This window comes from Cucurbita pepo, chromosome 9, assembly GCF_057944985.1.
Source record: "Cucurbita pepo subsp. pepo isolate OVF chromosome 9, ASM5794498v1, whole genome shotgun sequence".
NCBI classification, from domain to species: Eukaryota; Viridiplantae; Streptophyta; class Magnoliopsida; order Cucurbitales; family Cucurbitaceae; genus Cucurbita; species Cucurbita pepo.
The window spans coordinates 13782597-13798148 of record NC_141806.1 but is presented as its reverse complement, the minus strand read 5'-3'; the positions used below and the strand labels follow the sequence as shown (position 1 = coordinate 13798148).

The following is a 15552-nucleotide window of genomic DNA, read 5'->3' as shown; positions in this document are numbered from 1 at the left end:
CCCATATCAGTTAGAGAGGGGAACGAAATATTTCTTATAAGGGTGTGGAAACCTCTCACTAATAGACACGTTTTAAAATCGTGAGACTGACGGCGATATGTAACTAACAATATCTATTAGCAGTGGGTTTGAGCTGTTACAAATGGTATCAAAGCTAGACAAGAGACGGTGTGCCAACGAGAACGCTGGGCTCCTAAGGGGTGGATCGTGAGATCCCACATTAATTGAAGAGGGAAACAGAACATTCCTTATAACCGTGTGAAAACCTTTCCCTAACAGACACGTTTTATAACTGTGAGGTTGACGACAATATGTAACGGGTCAAAATAGACAATATCTGTTAGTAGTGGATTTGAGTTGTTATAGTGATCCGAGTTGGTATACCCAACTCAATCTTTATGATTTGGATTGGGTAGTTGGGGTTGGTCGGGTTATCAAGTCATATGAACACTCATAATTGATACGTTACTTAATTGCTACTTGAAACACGAAAAGACATCCATACCAGCCCAATAACCCACCCGTTTCTTTCAAGTGAAAATTTTAAAGTATCGTGACGTGTTTAAATATATTATTAAAACAATAAATTTATTAATTATTATAGATATGTTATCTATTAAATTATTAATAGCATAAAGTTTCAATATTCAATACAACACTTAGGCACTTCAGTTAATGAAACAAAACAGTATGAGAAAACATCTAAAGCACAAAAACAGACATTATTTTTATATATTTTATTAGAGTTGACAAAATGACAAGATTTGAAGAACATTAGACAAATCTTGGTCTTGAAACAACGTTAAACTATTCATATTCTTAGCTCCATTTTTGTCTCAACTTTTCATACTTGAAGGAGAACGATTGATTACTTATCTCGTCCATCTTCTCGAGCTTCGATTATCAAATGCTTCAATCTTTTTTCTACTCTCGACGTCTCTATTCCAACCCTAGGAATTTTAGCCTGCAAAGTAAGAAGAATACGATTAAATAGATTAAGCTTAGTTTACTGTAGCTCGTAACTCGTATCAAGTTTCAGTAAGACGGGTTTTTTTTATTACTTATTAGAGTCTCACATTAACTAATTAAGAAAGTAGATCGTGAGTATATAAGTAAGAAATACTATGTTTATTGATACGAGGTCTTTTGGAAAAAAACAAAGATAATATGAGAATTGAAATAGGAGATAGGTGTAACAGCCCAAGTCCACCGCTAACAAATGTTGTCCACTTTGATCCATTACGTATTGTCATCAATCTCACGGTTATAAAAAGTGTCTAGTAGGGAGAGATTTCTACACTCTTATAAAGAATGTTTCGTTCCCCTCTCCAACTGATGTGAGATCTGAAAATGAGAAATGAAATAGGAGGCAGAGATAGGGATAGGGAAGTTTCCCGTCTCGTTGACATCTCTAGGTTCAGTATTCCTAACATGACTTACTTCGATATGGAGGGAATGAAAGACCTTATCACCGAGCGTGGAGAAGCTAGCACTCACGACTTCACCACCTTCCTCTTCAACAACGCCAATGATTTCATTAAGCATGACGTTTCGATTGACACTGCGAATCAACGTTACGTGAACGATCCCGCTACACAATTCTCTCGCCTCAACTATAGGAAATGTAGAATCACTAGAAGTTGGCAATTGAGAATGAATTTGTAATTGTAAAGCTTCCTTCTTTTTCTCCAAACTCTCCACTCTTTCTTTCAGCTCGTTTATGTAAGCAATCACGTATGAGATTTGGGTCTGTTGGGATAGCAAATCCTGTGAAGAACAAACAATAATTACACTTAGAACATGAATTGATATCAATTGAACATGAATTGATATCAATTGTTCAAGATTTGGGTATGAAAAAAACCTTAGAAATTTTGTATTGGGAGGAAGGAACAAGATTAAAGAGCTTAGAACACAGCGATTTCATATGAATTCTTCGGTTTTTCTCGACGGTTTTACGATCGAGTTTGAACGAAGCTCCGCCATCGATGCCAGGCTTCGCCATGAAAGTGTTAAGCTTGTTGGAAGAATATGGTTTAAGGGGTTGGTATTTATATGCAGAGGAAGATGGGGAGGAAGAACGGGCAGTCGTTTTCTAGCTGCCCGGGGACCGGTCAGACGGTCAGGGGGGTATGATATGATCTGATTCCATGCACCAGTTCCAGTCACCCGGTTGCCTTCCGGTTTCCCAGTGTTGACTTTTGCGTCAGCCATCCGACGTCGTTTTTCTCCGCGTTTTCCATTCACCGACCACCTTTTTTATTTTATCTAATTCTGTTTTTTTTTTTTTTTTTTATATTTAATTTATGTTTGACTGGATTTGTGACGTGGAATGGATGAGAAATTTAAGTAATTAATAGAATTAAATATTAGTAAAATAAAATTATAATTTGTAAATATTCATAAATTTTATATTTTTGTAATATTTTAAATATTAAAAAGTTCCGTTAATACCTCAGCTTTTACATTTAATTAAAAAAAAAAAAAAAAAAAGTTCAATATTATTTTTTAAGAAAATTTAAATATAAATTATCTTCTCTAGTTATAGATTTGACCTAATCTCCAATCTTATCTATCACAGCTTCCATAGTGTGACTAGCGGTGTGTACAGCTCAGGAACAAATTTATGAACGTATGGCTGACCGATGATTACTAGCGATTTCGGCCTCATGCAGGCGAGTTGCAACCAACAATTCGAATTGATGATGTATTATCTATATCTTACAGTGTCCCGGAGTTGGTTAAAGTTTAATTTTTTTTTAATGTTTATGGAATAAGAAGTAGATGAATAATGATCGTTGTTAGAAGAAATCTAAGTCAAGTCGGGCTCGGTAGTGATCTTCAACCTTCCAAAAGTAGGGAGGACGTTTTGCAGTAAAAAAAAAAAAAAAGAAAAAAGTTGGTTACCGCAACATCACAATGATAGAAGTTAGAGCCACCGAAAAAACTAGCTAAATCCCTGTTCCCGACAACAAATCCGAGATGTTGTTTTCTCATTTCAAGTCATGTTTTCTTCTTTTTTTTCATTGTGATTAGGATTCTCACTCTCTTGGATGATGGGCATGTTAAAAGTGAAGAACAGAGGATGAACAACACAGCATTTTGGAGGGGCTTTTTTGTTGGGCTTTGGAGTAAGGTCGCTGTCCTTGGTTTTTGGTTTTTGCATAGCCCATTGATGAAAGCCACTCGCTATCTGCTGCGTTTCTGGGCGACCCCACCCTCCAACTATTGCAGAATCTTCCTCTGTAATCTCATCCCAATTTTATACTATCAAATCTTTGAAGAGGTTGATTCTGCCTCATAAAATAACTTGTAGTAGTTTGTCATTTTTCCTTCTTAATGTTTGGTTTAAATGGATTCAACTAACTTGCCAAACAAGATTGTGGCTCGAATTATGCTCTGAAACGTCATATTCTTCTGTTTTTTCATCTTTTTGTTCATCAATGATTCGAACCCAGATGAAATTTCTGGCCAAATGTTCGAGTTCTTCTTCGATTTCCCTTTCCCTTGTGGTTCTTTAATCGTTTCTTGCCTTTTCATGGCGACCCATTAGCCATTTTTGGCAGTTTTGAGTGTTCTTGAGTGTTCTTGGTTTAGTTTTTGGATATGGCGATTCGAGGGATCGATTTCAAATGGTAAATCTCTTTCCCATCGTTTCATTGGAATATGAATTCCCCCATTTTGATGGGTTTTTGATTTGCTTGAGGATTTTGGGGGTTTTCAGGTACGATGGATTCTTCTTGTCAATGCTTGCTACTAGCATGTATCCTTTGCCATATTGATTGAAGCTGCTGTTGTTTATGCTTTGTTAGAACCTTGTTAGGAGCCCTGCATCAGGCTTTCATTATATCTGTTCTTGTTCTTTGACTGTTTTTGCTTGGTAGAATAATTGTGACTATCAATTGGAGGCGGTACAATACATGTAGATATCCGTTGCACGTATGGATCGTGGTAGGCGTTCGAGTTTCGAAGAAGTAATACAAATCTAAGATATGTTTATGATTGCTTGTTCTTATGGCTATGTGTTTTACTTTCTTCTTTCAGGTTGATTATACCTCTGTGTTTGTTTTTCGCCTTTTGCTGTTCATAGATAATGCACTCTCAGCTGGAATGGGATTGTAAGGCCTTGTCTTTCTATCTCCCTGGACTTGTCCCCTTTCTATCTCCCTGGACTTGTCCCCTCTAAATTGTTCTTGAAGATTACTTTCTGTTCATTGAGTTCGATTAGGACTAGATATGCAACCAATTCTGTAACAGCCTAAGCTCACCGTTAGTAGATATTGTAAGATCTCACATCGGTTGGAGAAGAGAACGAAGCATTCCTTATAACGGTGTGGAAATCTCTCCTTAGTTGACGCGTTTTAAAACCTTGAGGGGTAGCTTGGAAGGAAAAGTTCAAAGAGGACAATATCTGCTAGCGGTGGGCTTGGGTTATTACAAATGGTATCAGAGCCAGACACTGGGCGGTGTGCCGGCGAGGACGCTGGGCCCCCAAGAGGGGTGGATTGTGAGATCCCACATCGGTTGGAGAGGAGAACGAAGCATTCTTTATAAGGGTGTGGAAACCACTCCTTAGTTGATGCATTTTAAAACCTTGAGGGGAAACTTGGAAGGAAAGGCCCGAAGAGGACAATATTTGCTAGTGGTGTGCCTGGGTTATTACAAATGTATCAGAGCTAGACGCTGGGCGGTGTGCCAATGAGAACGCTGGCCCCCACGAGAGGTGGACTATGAGATCCCACATCAGTTGGAGAGGGGAACGAAGCACTCCTTATAAAGGTGTGAAAACTTCTCCCTAGTGGACTCGTTTCAAAACCTTTAGGGAAAGCTCGAAAGGGAAAACCCAAGGAGGACAATATCTATAACAGTCCAAACCGCTAGCAAATATTGTCCTCTTGGGACTTTCCCTTCTGGGACTTTCCCTTCTGGGCTTCCCCTCAAGGTTTTTAAAACGCGTATGCTTGGGAAGGTTTCCACACCCTTATAAAAAATGCTTCGTTCCCCTCTCCAATCGAGGTGGGATCTCACAACCCACCCCATTGGGGCCCAGCGTCCTCGCTGGTACTCGTTTCCTTCTCCAATCGATGTGGGGCCCCCCAATCCACCCCCTTTCGGGACTCAGCATCCTTGCTGGCACATCGCCTCATGTCGACCCTTTCGAGGTTCAGCCTCATGGTTGAAAATCTTACTAAAAAGTTTGTGAAGTTTTCTTGCAAGTTCTTAAGGGAGGCAGTGGTGTATTTCAGATTTGGTGCCTTACTCTTAACTGTTAAACTTAACTTTCATTAGGGATTTTGGATGGCACCAACAATATGCTCAGTTTTGTGGAAGAGTTATGGTTCTTTCTATTCTCTCTATATTCCTCTACCCGTTTTTATGTGCGTGGACTGTAATCGGTACCCTATGGTTTCGAGACGCTAAAGACTGTGTAAGCTATACTATTACTCCGTTAACGTCGCCAAATTATCTATCTACAAGCTTTGATTGTTTCGTTCGTCTCGTCGATGCGTGCAGTTGCCCGAAGAAGGACAGAAATGGGGCTTCCTCATTTGGTTGCTTTTCAGCTACTGTGTCCTTCTTTGCATTGCTTGCATGTCAGTGGGAAAGGTTATTCATTTTCTGTGTACTTTCTCCAATAATTGAGGGCCTAAGCAAACCTATTGCTTCAAATTGTTCTTGTTTCATACTTAATGCTTCTAAAACCGTGTTAAGCAGTGGTTAGCGCGTCGACAAGCACACTTGTTACGTGCCCAACAAGGCGTCCCCGTGTCTGAATATGGGGTAAGCTCGAAAACTTCTTGTTGTTGGCACTTTAAATTGTGATCATATGCCTAATGATTGATTGGAGTAGCATTTTTCTACAAACCAGGTACTTGTTGATATGATTCGGGTTCCTGATTGGGCGTTTGAAGCTGCAGGACTTGAAATACGAGGTGTTGGTCAAGATGCTATGGGGTACCATCCCGGGCTGTTCTTAACCTCGGCTCAGGTAAATGTGTGATGCTTAAATCAATGCATATGGAAAACATTTTGCGCTTGGTTTTGGATCTGTTGTAGTAACATTTATTGAACTTGTCGATCGGTTTTTATATCGTCATTTCGCAAACGGTATGTTAAAGAGATCCTGTAACATGTGACGTACGCATTGTGAGATCTCACATCTCCGGGAACGAAGCATTCCTTATAAGGATGTGGAAACCTCTCCCTTGTAGACGTGTTTTAAAATCGTGAGGCTGACAACGATACGTAACGGGCCAGAGCGGACAATATCTGGTAGCGATGGGCTTGGGCTGTTACAAATGGTATCAGAGCCAGTCAGCGAGGACGCTGGGCTCCCAAGGAGGTGGATTGTGAGATTCCACATCGGTTGGAGAGGGGAACGAAACATTGCTTATAAGGGTGTGGCAACCTCTCCCTTGCAGACACGTTTTAAAACCGTGAGACTGATGGCGATACGTAATGGGGCAAAGCGGACAGTATCCACTAGTAGTGGGATTGGGCTGTTATGTAACGGGACAAAATGGACAATATCTGCTAGCGGTGGGCTTGTGTTGAAATATCAATAGGCTTGCTCTTTCTTTGCTTATTATGAAACATAAAGTTCTTACGAACGGGCTATTTTTCGGGGGTTTGTGCAGCGGGAAGCTGTGGAAGCTCTCATCCAGGAACTTCCGAAGTTCGGGCTGAAGGCGGTCCCGACGGATTGCAGTGAATGCCCAATTTGCCTCGAAGAGTTCCATGTAGGGAATGAGGTAAACTGTTTGAACTTCTCTATGATGCAATTGTATTCATTCTGATCAAACATAAACTGAACAACTTCTTTGCATATCCATTTGATTTTGGGGTTGAACAAATGAATTCAACTGTTCTGTTCTCCTCCTGGACTTTGTGCAGGTTCGAGGTATGCCGTGTGCTCACAACTTCCATGTCGAATGTATCGACGAGTGGCTTCGTCTGAATGTTAAATGTCCTCGGTGCCGCTCCTCCGTCTTCCCAAATCTCGACCTCAATGCTCTTTCTAACCTGCACTTGGACACAGAACAAACATCTGCCAATCGACCTTCAGCCACTCATTTCGACAGCGTCGAGAACGGTAGCTCGCCCGTGCCATCTGCTTCTCGACATTGATCGTGTACAGACTGAACCCGCCTTTTTTGTCACTAAAACTTCTCAGCTCCTTCAACCCCAGAGACCTACCTACCATGAATCCTGCATAATCAGTAACCCTCACATCGGTTGGAGAGGGGAACGAAACAATCCTTACTAGGGTGTGAAAACCTCTCCATAGCATACACGTTTTAAAATCGTGAGGCTGACAGCACTACATAATGACCCAAAACGGACAATATCTGTTAGCGGTGGACTTGGGCTGTTACACGTCTATAGTTCTATGGTAAACCCGATGCAGGTTTGGAAGAAGGGGAAGAGGACAGATTTGCAGAGTGAGTCAACTTTTTGTTAGGTTTCCAAAGATGGTTATAAAATGCTTATGAACTCTGACAGTGACCTTCAAAGCTTGAGTCATGGAGGAAACAAGAGTTCACGTGGGTTTCTTCCATTAGCCCATGTTCATAGCTCGTGGTTCGTACAGATTCCTCACTACCTGACAAACATTCCCCGCCCTCTCTTGTTCTTTTCTTAAGTTTAGAACACTAATCATATACATTATTACGAGCTTAAATGCCCGTTGTCTTAAGCGTGGCACTCATCGTGGTTCATATCAAATCGATCGTGATCTCATTTTGTTTGTGAGGAAATTGGAATAGAACTCGATCATGACTTGTTTGATTCAGAACAGGTTTGTCATGAGAACAGTGAGGTCTAATCTCAACTCAAACAGTGATCGTAATCTCGTTTTGTTTGTGAGGAAACTGGAATGGAACTCGATCATGACTTGTTTGACTTGAAACAGGCTTGTCATGAAAATAGTGAGGTCTGTTCTCAACTCATACAGTGATCGTAATCTCGTTCTGTTTGTAAGGAAACTGGAGTCGTACTCAGTCATGACTTGTTTGACTCGAAACAGGCTTGTCATGAGAATAGTGAGGTTTGATCTCAACTCGAACAGTGATCGTAATCTCATTTTGTTTGTGAGGAAACTAGAACGAAACTCGATCATGACTGGTTTGACTCGGAACATACTTATCATGAAAATAATGAGGTCTAATCTCAACTCGAACAGTAAATTCAGTGAAGTTATCGTATACTTATCGTTATTATTTGAGATAATAATATAAAATTAATTGTATGGAGATAATGATGGAATCTTTAATAATTATTAAGATACTAAATCTTTTTAAAAATTATTTAATATTTCCAACTCAATCTAATCCTTGATTTTTGATGTCTTAAATAAATAGTAAATAAATAGCTCAATTTTAAAGGAAGGAATCATATCGAGATATAAAAAAATTAAAAAATTAAAAAATATATATATTTTTTCTTTTTCCAACATTAATGACAACTCAATATCTCGATTATTTAATTAAAATATCACTTTTAATTGTACAAATTTAATATTTTAATAATAACATTATTTTTTGTGCAATAAAAATATAATATAAATGTATTTAAAAATTAAAAGGATAATTAATCTTTCCTATTTTTTTTTTAATAAAAATTGACATTAGATTAATAAGAAAATATTAATATGAAGTATTTAAAAATAATATTAATTAATTAAATTAAATAAAAATGCGAGGATGAAGGAAAAAAGATTCTGCCACGTGTGTGTACGGACAAATATTTTTTTCCCTAAAGTGAAAAAAAATAAAACATTGTCCTTTCTTTCTACGTGGGGTGGGACCCACAGTATGCCTACTTTTAGGTCCTGTGAACTTTATGGACATAGGACATTTAAATATTTAAATATTTAAATATTGCCTTTTTTTTTTTTTAATTTTTATATTTTATATCCTAAATTCCTGTTCTTTTTCCTCGTTTTTTTCAAATATTTAATGATTTTTTTTCAAATATTCCTTTATTTTCAATCTTTTTTTTATCGTAGGTTATAGCTAGCTATCTACGTGTGTCGTGTTAAAATATCATCATAAGTTTAATATGGTTCAGCCAGTCAATTGTCTAAATATTTTAGAAATAAATATTTCGATAGTTTATGAATAAATTTAAAAATGAAATCTATTATATTTTTTTGTCTAGTCTTCTGACGTCACGCATGAGTTGGAAAATGGAACAGAGTATTTTTTATAAGAGTGTGAAAACTTCTCTGTAGCCGGCACGTTTTAAAATCGTGAGGCTGATGACGATACATAACGGGCCAAAACAAACAATTTTTATTAACAGTGGGTTTGAGTTGTTACAAATAATATCATAGTCAAACATGGAATGATGTGCCAGCGAAGACGCTAAGCTCTGAAGAGTGATGGATTGTGAGATTCCACATAGATTGGAGAGGGGAACGAAACATTTTTTTGTATAAGGGTGTGGAAACCTCTCCCTATAAGACGCGTTGTAAAACTGTGAGATTGATGACGATACGTAACAGGCAAAAGCGGTCAGTATCTATTAGCGGTGGGTGTAACAGGCCAAAGTGGACAGTATCTGTTAGCAGTGGGCATAATGGGCGAATGAGAACAATGTCTATGCCTATCTTACCTCTCCCTATAAGACGCGTTGTAAAACTGTGAGATTGATGACGATATGTAACAAGCCAAAGCGGTCAGTATCTATTAGCGGGGGGTGTAACGGGTCAAAGTGGACCGTATCTATTAGCAGTGGGCATAATGGGCAAACGAGGACAATATCTATGCCTATCTTACCTCTCCCTATAAGACGCGTTGTAAAACTGTGAGATTGATGACGATATGTAACAAGCCAAAGCGGTCAATATCTATTAGCGGTGGGTGTAACGGGTCAAAGTGGACCGTATCTATTAGCAGTGGGCATAATGGGCAAACGAGGACAATATCTATGCCTATCTTACCTCTCCCTATAAGACGCGTTGTAAAACTGTGAGATTGATGACGATATGTAACAAGCCAAAGCGGTCAATATCTATTAGCGGTGGGTGTAACGGGTCAAAGTGGACCGTATCTATTAGCAGTGGGCATAATGGGCAAACGAGGACAATATCTATGCCTATCTTACCTCTCCCTATAAGACGCGTTGTAAAACTGTGAGATTGATGACGATATGTAACAAGCCAAAGCGGTCAATATCTATTAGCGGTGGGTGTAACGGGTCAAAGTGGACCGTATATATTAGCAGTGGGCATAATGGGCAAACGAGGACAATATCTATGCCTATCTTACCTCTCCCTATAAGACGCGTTGTAAAACTGTGAGATTGATGACGATATGTAACAAGCCAAAGCGGTCAATATCTATTAGCGGTGGGTGTAACGGGTCAAAGTGGACCGTATCTATTAGCAGTGGGCATAATGGGCAAACGAGGACAATATCTATGCCTATCTTACCTCTCCCTATAAGACGCGTTGTAAAACTGTGAGATTGATGACGATATGTAACAAGCCAAAGCGGTCAATATCTATTAGCGGTGGGTGTAACGGGTCAAAGTGGACCGTATCTATTAGCAGTGGGCATAATGGGCAAACGAGGACAATATCTATGCCTATCTTACCTCTCCCTATAAGACGCGTTGTAAAACTGTGAGATTGATGACGATATGTAACAAGCCAAAGCGGTCAATATCTATTAGCGGTGGGTGTAACGGGTCAAAGTGGACCGTATCTATTAGCAGTGGGCATAATGGGCAAACGAGGACAATATCTATGCCTATCTTACCTCTCCCTATAAGACGCGTTGTAAAACTGTGAGATTGATGACGATATGTAACAAGCCAAAGCAGTCAATATCTATTAGTGGTGGGTGTAACGGTCAAAGTGGACAGTATCTGTTAGCAGTGGGCATAATGGGCAAACGAGGACAATATCTATGCCTATCTTACCTCTCCCTATAAGACGCGTTGTAAAACTGTGAGATTGATGACGATATGTAACAAGCCAAAGTAGTCAATATCTATTAGTGGTGGGTGTAACGGGTCAAAGTGGACAGTATCTGTTAGCAGTGGGCATAATGGACGAATGCGGACAATATCTATGCCTATCTTATTTATACAAATATTTTAATCTAAATCCAACTTAGGAAATAAAAAAATGGAAAAAAGAGCTTTCCTTTTTTTAATATAAGCTTTTATAATTTTAATTAAATAGCTACTTGAGTTATTTTATTTTATTTTATTTTTAAAATAAATTATCATACTGCCGAGTAAAAAAAAAAACATTGAGATAAGAATCTAAATACAAGAATCTTGTCAGAATTTATATTTAAAATTAAAAAATGAATTAAAATTTCAATTATTATTTTTTATGGGATTATTCCAAAGTTAGTTATGAACTTAATATTTATTCTTTTTCTCAACTGTCAAGCTAAACAATTAATTATTATTATTATATTTAAAAAATAAAAATAAAAAATATTGGAAAAATGCTAATTAAAAAATTAAATTACAACCTTTGATTTTAAAAAAATGTTGGAAAAATCATTAAAATAAAATAGAAATTAGAACCCTTTAATTTAAAGATTTGAGGAAGAAATAAATATAAATCTAAAAGGTAGAGAGAAAGACTGTTTTATCCTTGAGGTTTGTTAAGTAAGTTGCATGAGATGCGGGAGATATTTGGGAAACGACCAAAAAGTTGGTGGGGCCCAGGGCAGCTTTTTTGAGGTGGTGATTTCAAAGGAATATAATACAATAATGAAAATTTATTTATTTTTTAAATAATAATAATAATAATAATAATGATAATAATAATAATAATGATGATAATAACTGGTCAGGGATGAGGGGTAATTGTGGTATAAAGCTAGAGAGAGAAAAACGCGCAAATGGGGGAAGAGAGAGAAAGACCGTATACGGAAGAGGACCATACGGCTTTGTCCGACAAACCCACGGACACTTCACTGTAAAGTGGGCCCCACGCCCACGCCTTTTTAAAAAAAAAAGAATTAAATAAATAAAAAAAACTCTTCTTTCTTCTTTCTTCTTCCGTTTCAGTTACTCTATCTAACTACTCTTCACTCTTCCTCTTTTACCCCTACTTTTTTTCCCCTTTTCCCTTTCTACCCTTCCATCCTTCCTTTTTATTTTACCCAATTTTGTTTCATTTTGGATTTTTCCTAGAATGGAATATAGATATTGGTACAACAGGGGGCTCGAGAGACTTCGAGCCACGCATCGTAATTTATGCTAACCTTAGTGTACCATCGGAGAGATTTTAGCTGCTGATGGGAAGAATGAGACGATTATGTCTGAAGACCTTTGAATTACGAATCAAATGAAGGCGTCACTTTGCTCTATTAAGAATGAAGGTTCGTACGATACCCGAGTTAACACTCCCCGGAATTTTTGCTACTTTGGCATCAACAATTTGATGGGTTTCAGAAGGGATGGATGTACTATGTTTGCCCCTAGCTTTGATGTCCGAGTAATAGAAGTGTATGTAAATGAACTGAGACAACATCTGAATGAAAGTGATCATAAAGACGCAAGTAGTTCTATACTAGGTGACATCCTTATTATAAATCACAGACCTCCACAATTGTATGATATTGCCTACTTTGAGCACAAACTCTCGTGACTTTGAAGATGTGTTCTTTACTTATAAACTCATGATCAACCCCTTAATTATCCGATGTGGAACTACTTTCCTAACAATCTCTCTCTCGAACAAAGTACACCATAGAGCCTCACATAAGGCTTATGGAATCCTTGAACAACCTCCCCTTAATCGAGGCTCGACTTCTTCTCTAGAGTTTTCAAACAAAGTACACTATTTATTCGACACTTGAGCCACTTTTGACTACACCTTCGAGGCTCACAACTTCTTTGCTCATAGATAAGTTAAGGGCATGACTCTAATACCATGTTATAAATCACGAACCTCCACAATGGTATGATATTGTCCACTTTGAGCCCAAGCTCTCATGATTTTACTTTTGGTTTCCTCAAAAGACCTCGTACCAATGGAGATGTAGTCCTTGCTTATAAACTCATGACTAACCCCTTAACTAGATGACATAGAACCCCTCTCCCAACCGTCCTGTTGCATGGAACGCAAGAGAAGCACTAAAACTATCATATGTCGAATCCAAATTCTCAATCTCACGAGGTTGTTAGCCGAAACAACTCGATCGCTTCATGGGTTTCCGAGGGATTGAAACAATATGACCCATATGAGGGGAAGGTAGACATGGGGGAGGGGGAAGGGAGTAAATAATTGAGTGGCAAGATGGAAATAAAGGAGAAGGTAAGGGGTGAAAAGGAAGGAAAATGAGAGGGTAGGGGTCATAATCAAAGAGGACCAGTGTTGTCCCCTAAGAGGAGGATCTTTACACGTTATGAATGTAATGGGCATAACCCATTGGCGTTAGAGCAGACGAAGGAGACGAGTCTTCCCCATATATGCTACCACTGCACCACCGTAAACAACAGCTACATCTCAACTCACCCTTTACCCCCCTCTCTCTCTCTCTCTCTAGCTCCTTACCAGTAAACCCTTTCTCTCTCACTCTCAAAACCCAAGTGAAAAAATCAAGAAAAAAAAACTCCCCATCTTCATCATCTCCCCTTTCCTCTCTGTTCCACCTTCAAATTTGGTGTTCATGAGTTCATTTCTTCTGTCGAGTATCAGATATGGATATGAATATGCATGTGTGTGTGTATCATTTGATTCAAATTTAGCTCCATTTGTATCTGATGCGTGAGTTTGAGGGAAAATGTAGTTTAAACTAGTGGGTGCATTAATCGATGTGGGTTCTGTTTTTCTCTTGATTTCCAGCTATAGATCTTGTTCTTGAAACTATTGATTTACCAAAATTTGGGGTCGATTTAGAATCTACATTGGGTGGGGAAGGATTGAAGAGGGTAGATTAATGATTTTGTTAAAATTTGGGCATACCCCATGAGGAATTTGAACTGGTTCAAGCCAATTTCGATCAATGGAAAGCCTGGGAGGAGGCTTTCTCTTGGGGAGTATGAGCGGGCTGTGTCGTGGTCTAAGTATTTGGTGTCGTCTGGTGCAGAGATTAAGGGAGAAGATGAAGAAGAATGGAGTGCAGACATGTCTCAATTGTTCATTGGCTTTAAATTTGCTACAGGAAGGCATAGCAGGATTTACAGAGGTGTGTATAAGCAGAGGGAGGTTGCTATTAAGCTGATAAGCCAGCCTGAGCAGGACGAAAATTTGGCTATCTTTCTTGAGAATCAGTTCATTTCAGAGGTGGCATTGCTGTTTCGATTGAGGCATCCTAATATCATCACTGTATGTTTCATTTACTTGGTTTCTTTTATGTGGGTTTGTGTTTATTTGTTGTCTAAAGCATTGAATGTTTCATGAAACGGAATTGGAATGTGTTTGTGGTAAATTCTTCTTGGGTTGTTCATGTATTTTACTGGTTTCTGTATCGTTCATATCTAGTCTAGTTCTATTCTAGCAACGCTTTGATTTAGAGGTTTCTGAGTATCGAGAGAACGTCGATCAATATTCAGAAAGAGATTGAGGATCCTGATCTTTGTCAACAAAAGGCTTTGAGCCTCGTGCAATGAATGCACTAATGGATGGACGAGGGTAGCCTGGGAAATTCTTGAATATCGAGAGAACGTCGATCAATATTCAGGAAGAGATAGAGGATCCTGATCTTTGTCAAAGAAAGGCTTGGAGCCCCGTGCAATGGATGCACTGATGGATGGATGGGGGTAGCCTGGGAAATTCTTGAGTACTGAGAGAACGTAGATCAATATTCAGGAAGAGATCGAGGATCTTGATCTTTATCAATAAAAGGCTTGGAGCCGTGTGCAATGGATGCACTAATAGATGGATGGAGGTAGCCTGGGAAATTCTTGAATATCGAGAGAACGTCGATCAATATTTAGGAAGAGATCGAGGATACTAATCTTTATCAACAAAAGGCTTGGAGCCCTGTGCTCAAACGAAAAGGTCTTCAAAGTTGAAACTCTCTTTTGGCTCCCTTGTTCCTTTGCCTTGTTGATATGAATCCAACCACTGATTCATTGCATGTACTCGAAGGAGAAATTACAAGAAACAAGGCAAAAGTGAGTCGTCATGGGATCTAAGAGTGATCATCATAGATTCAAAGTTCGATCTAAGAGTTATTCATCCTTCTAACTAGCTCTTGGTTGGAATCATTCATTAAGTTAGCTTTATTTGTGAAAGTTTGTAAGGATCCTAGAACGACCTCTAGCTTTGCAAATCTAGTATCATTGGCGCTTATCTCTTCTTTAGATACACTACAACACGACGACCTCTGGAAACGGAGCTATTGGATATTAGAGCTAAAGAAGACGATCTAAGTTCGTTTGTTAAAAGGGGCTATGAGCAATGGTTTCATTTATTTTTTTATTTCCATTTCATGTATTAGATCTGCACACCTTAGCATAATTGAATCTATTTTACTCCTAACAACGCTAGTTTTGGTGTTCTTCATCCTGCAGTTCATTGCAGCTTGCAAGAAACCTCCAGTTTTTTGCATCATCACCGAGTACATGTCGGGG

At 38.7% G+C, this 15552-nt stretch overlaps 3 protein-coding genes across 7 annotated transcripts in view; 2 read left to right on the top strand and 1 right to left on the bottom strand.

The window, feature by feature from the left end:
• Nucleotides 1-668: 668 nt before the first annotated feature.
• LOC111802167 (transcription factor bHLH168-like) lies at nucleotides 669-2003 on the bottom strand. Its single transcript, XM_023686431.2, has 3 exons — nucleotides 1865-2003; nucleotides 1441-1767; nucleotides 669-964 (listed from the first exon to the last, which is right to left on the bottom strand). The coding sequence occupies exons 1-3, from the start codon at nucleotides 1925-1927 to the stop codon at nucleotides 869-871; spliced, it is 486 nt and encodes a 161-aa protein (XP_023542199.2). The 5' UTR covers nucleotides 1928-2003; the 3' UTR covers nucleotides 669-868.
• Nucleotides 2004-3065: 1062 nt separating this feature from the next.
• LOC111802110 (E3 ubiquitin-protein ligase SIS3) lies at nucleotides 3066-7803 on the top strand. 5 transcript variants are annotated; one of them, XM_023686358.2, is made up of 10 exons: nucleotides 3076-3635; nucleotides 3725-3763; nucleotides 3885-3951; nucleotides 4045-4118; nucleotides 5290-5428; nucleotides 5515-5607; nucleotides 5716-5781; nucleotides 5870-5989; nucleotides 6639-6752; nucleotides 6895-7803. In XM_023686358.2, the coding sequence occupies exons 1-10, from the start codon at nucleotides 3607-3609 to the stop codon at nucleotides 7126-7128; spliced, it is 975 nt and encodes a 324-aa protein (XP_023542126.2). In that variant the 5' UTR covers nucleotides 3076-3606; the 3' UTR covers nucleotides 7129-7803. The 5 variants fall into 5 exon arrangements, with proteins under 5 accessions (XP_086983335.1, XP_023542126.2, XP_086983337.1 ...); XM_087127211.1 differs by having other exon boundaries at nucleotides 3148-3635; nucleotides 5852-5989; nucleotides 6895-7757; XM_087127209.1 differs by lacking the exon at nucleotides 3725-3763 and having other exon boundaries at nucleotides 3066-3724.
• A 5574-nt stretch (nucleotides 7804-13377) lies between these two features.
• The window catches only part of LOC111802284 (serine/threonine/tyrosine-protein kinase HT1), a 5240-nt gene continuing 3065 nt past the window's right edge, over nucleotides 13378-15552 (top strand). The window contains exons 1-2 of the mRNA XM_023686591.2: nucleotides 13378-14302; nucleotides 15493-15552. The exon at nucleotides 15493-15552 is cut by the window's right edge and continues 396 nt beyond it. Coding sequence (XP_023542359.2) covers nucleotides 13943-14302; nucleotides 15493-15552 — 420 coding nt within the window. The 5' untranslated portion in view covers nucleotides 13378-13942. The remainder of the gene's footprint in view (nucleotides 14303-15492) is intronic.

What these genes read in the sequence shown, in the direction of transcription:
- LOC111802167 (XM_023686431.2), bottom strand. Translation starts at nt 1,927, where the DNA reads ATGAAATCGCTGTGTTCTAAGCTCTTTAATCTTGTTCCTTCCTCCCAA. An exon ending in CCCAATACAAAATTTCTAAG is followed by an intron (nt 1,768 to 1,864) that starts GTTTTTTTCATA and finishes TGTTCTTCACAG; the next exon opens with GATTTGCTATCCCAACAGAC. An exon ending in TTCATTCCCTCCATATCGAA is followed by an intron (nt 965 to 1,440) that starts GTAAGTCATGTT and finishes CTTACTTTGCAG; the next exon opens with GCTAAAATTCCTAGGGTTGG.
- LOC111802110 (XM_087127209.1), top strand. Translation starts at nt 3,633, where the DNA reads ATGGTAAATCTCTTTCCCATCGTTTCATTGGAATATGAATTCCCCCAT. An exon ending in AGGATTTTGGGGGTTTTCAG is followed by an intron (nt 3,725 to 3,884) that starts GTACGATGGATT and finishes TTTGCTTGGTAG; the next exon opens with AATAATTGTGACTATCAATT. An exon ending in TTCGAGACGCTAAAGACTGT is followed by an intron (nt 5,429 to 5,514) that starts GTAAGCTATACT and finishes CGATGCGTGCAG; the next exon opens with TTGCCCGAAGAAGGACAGAA.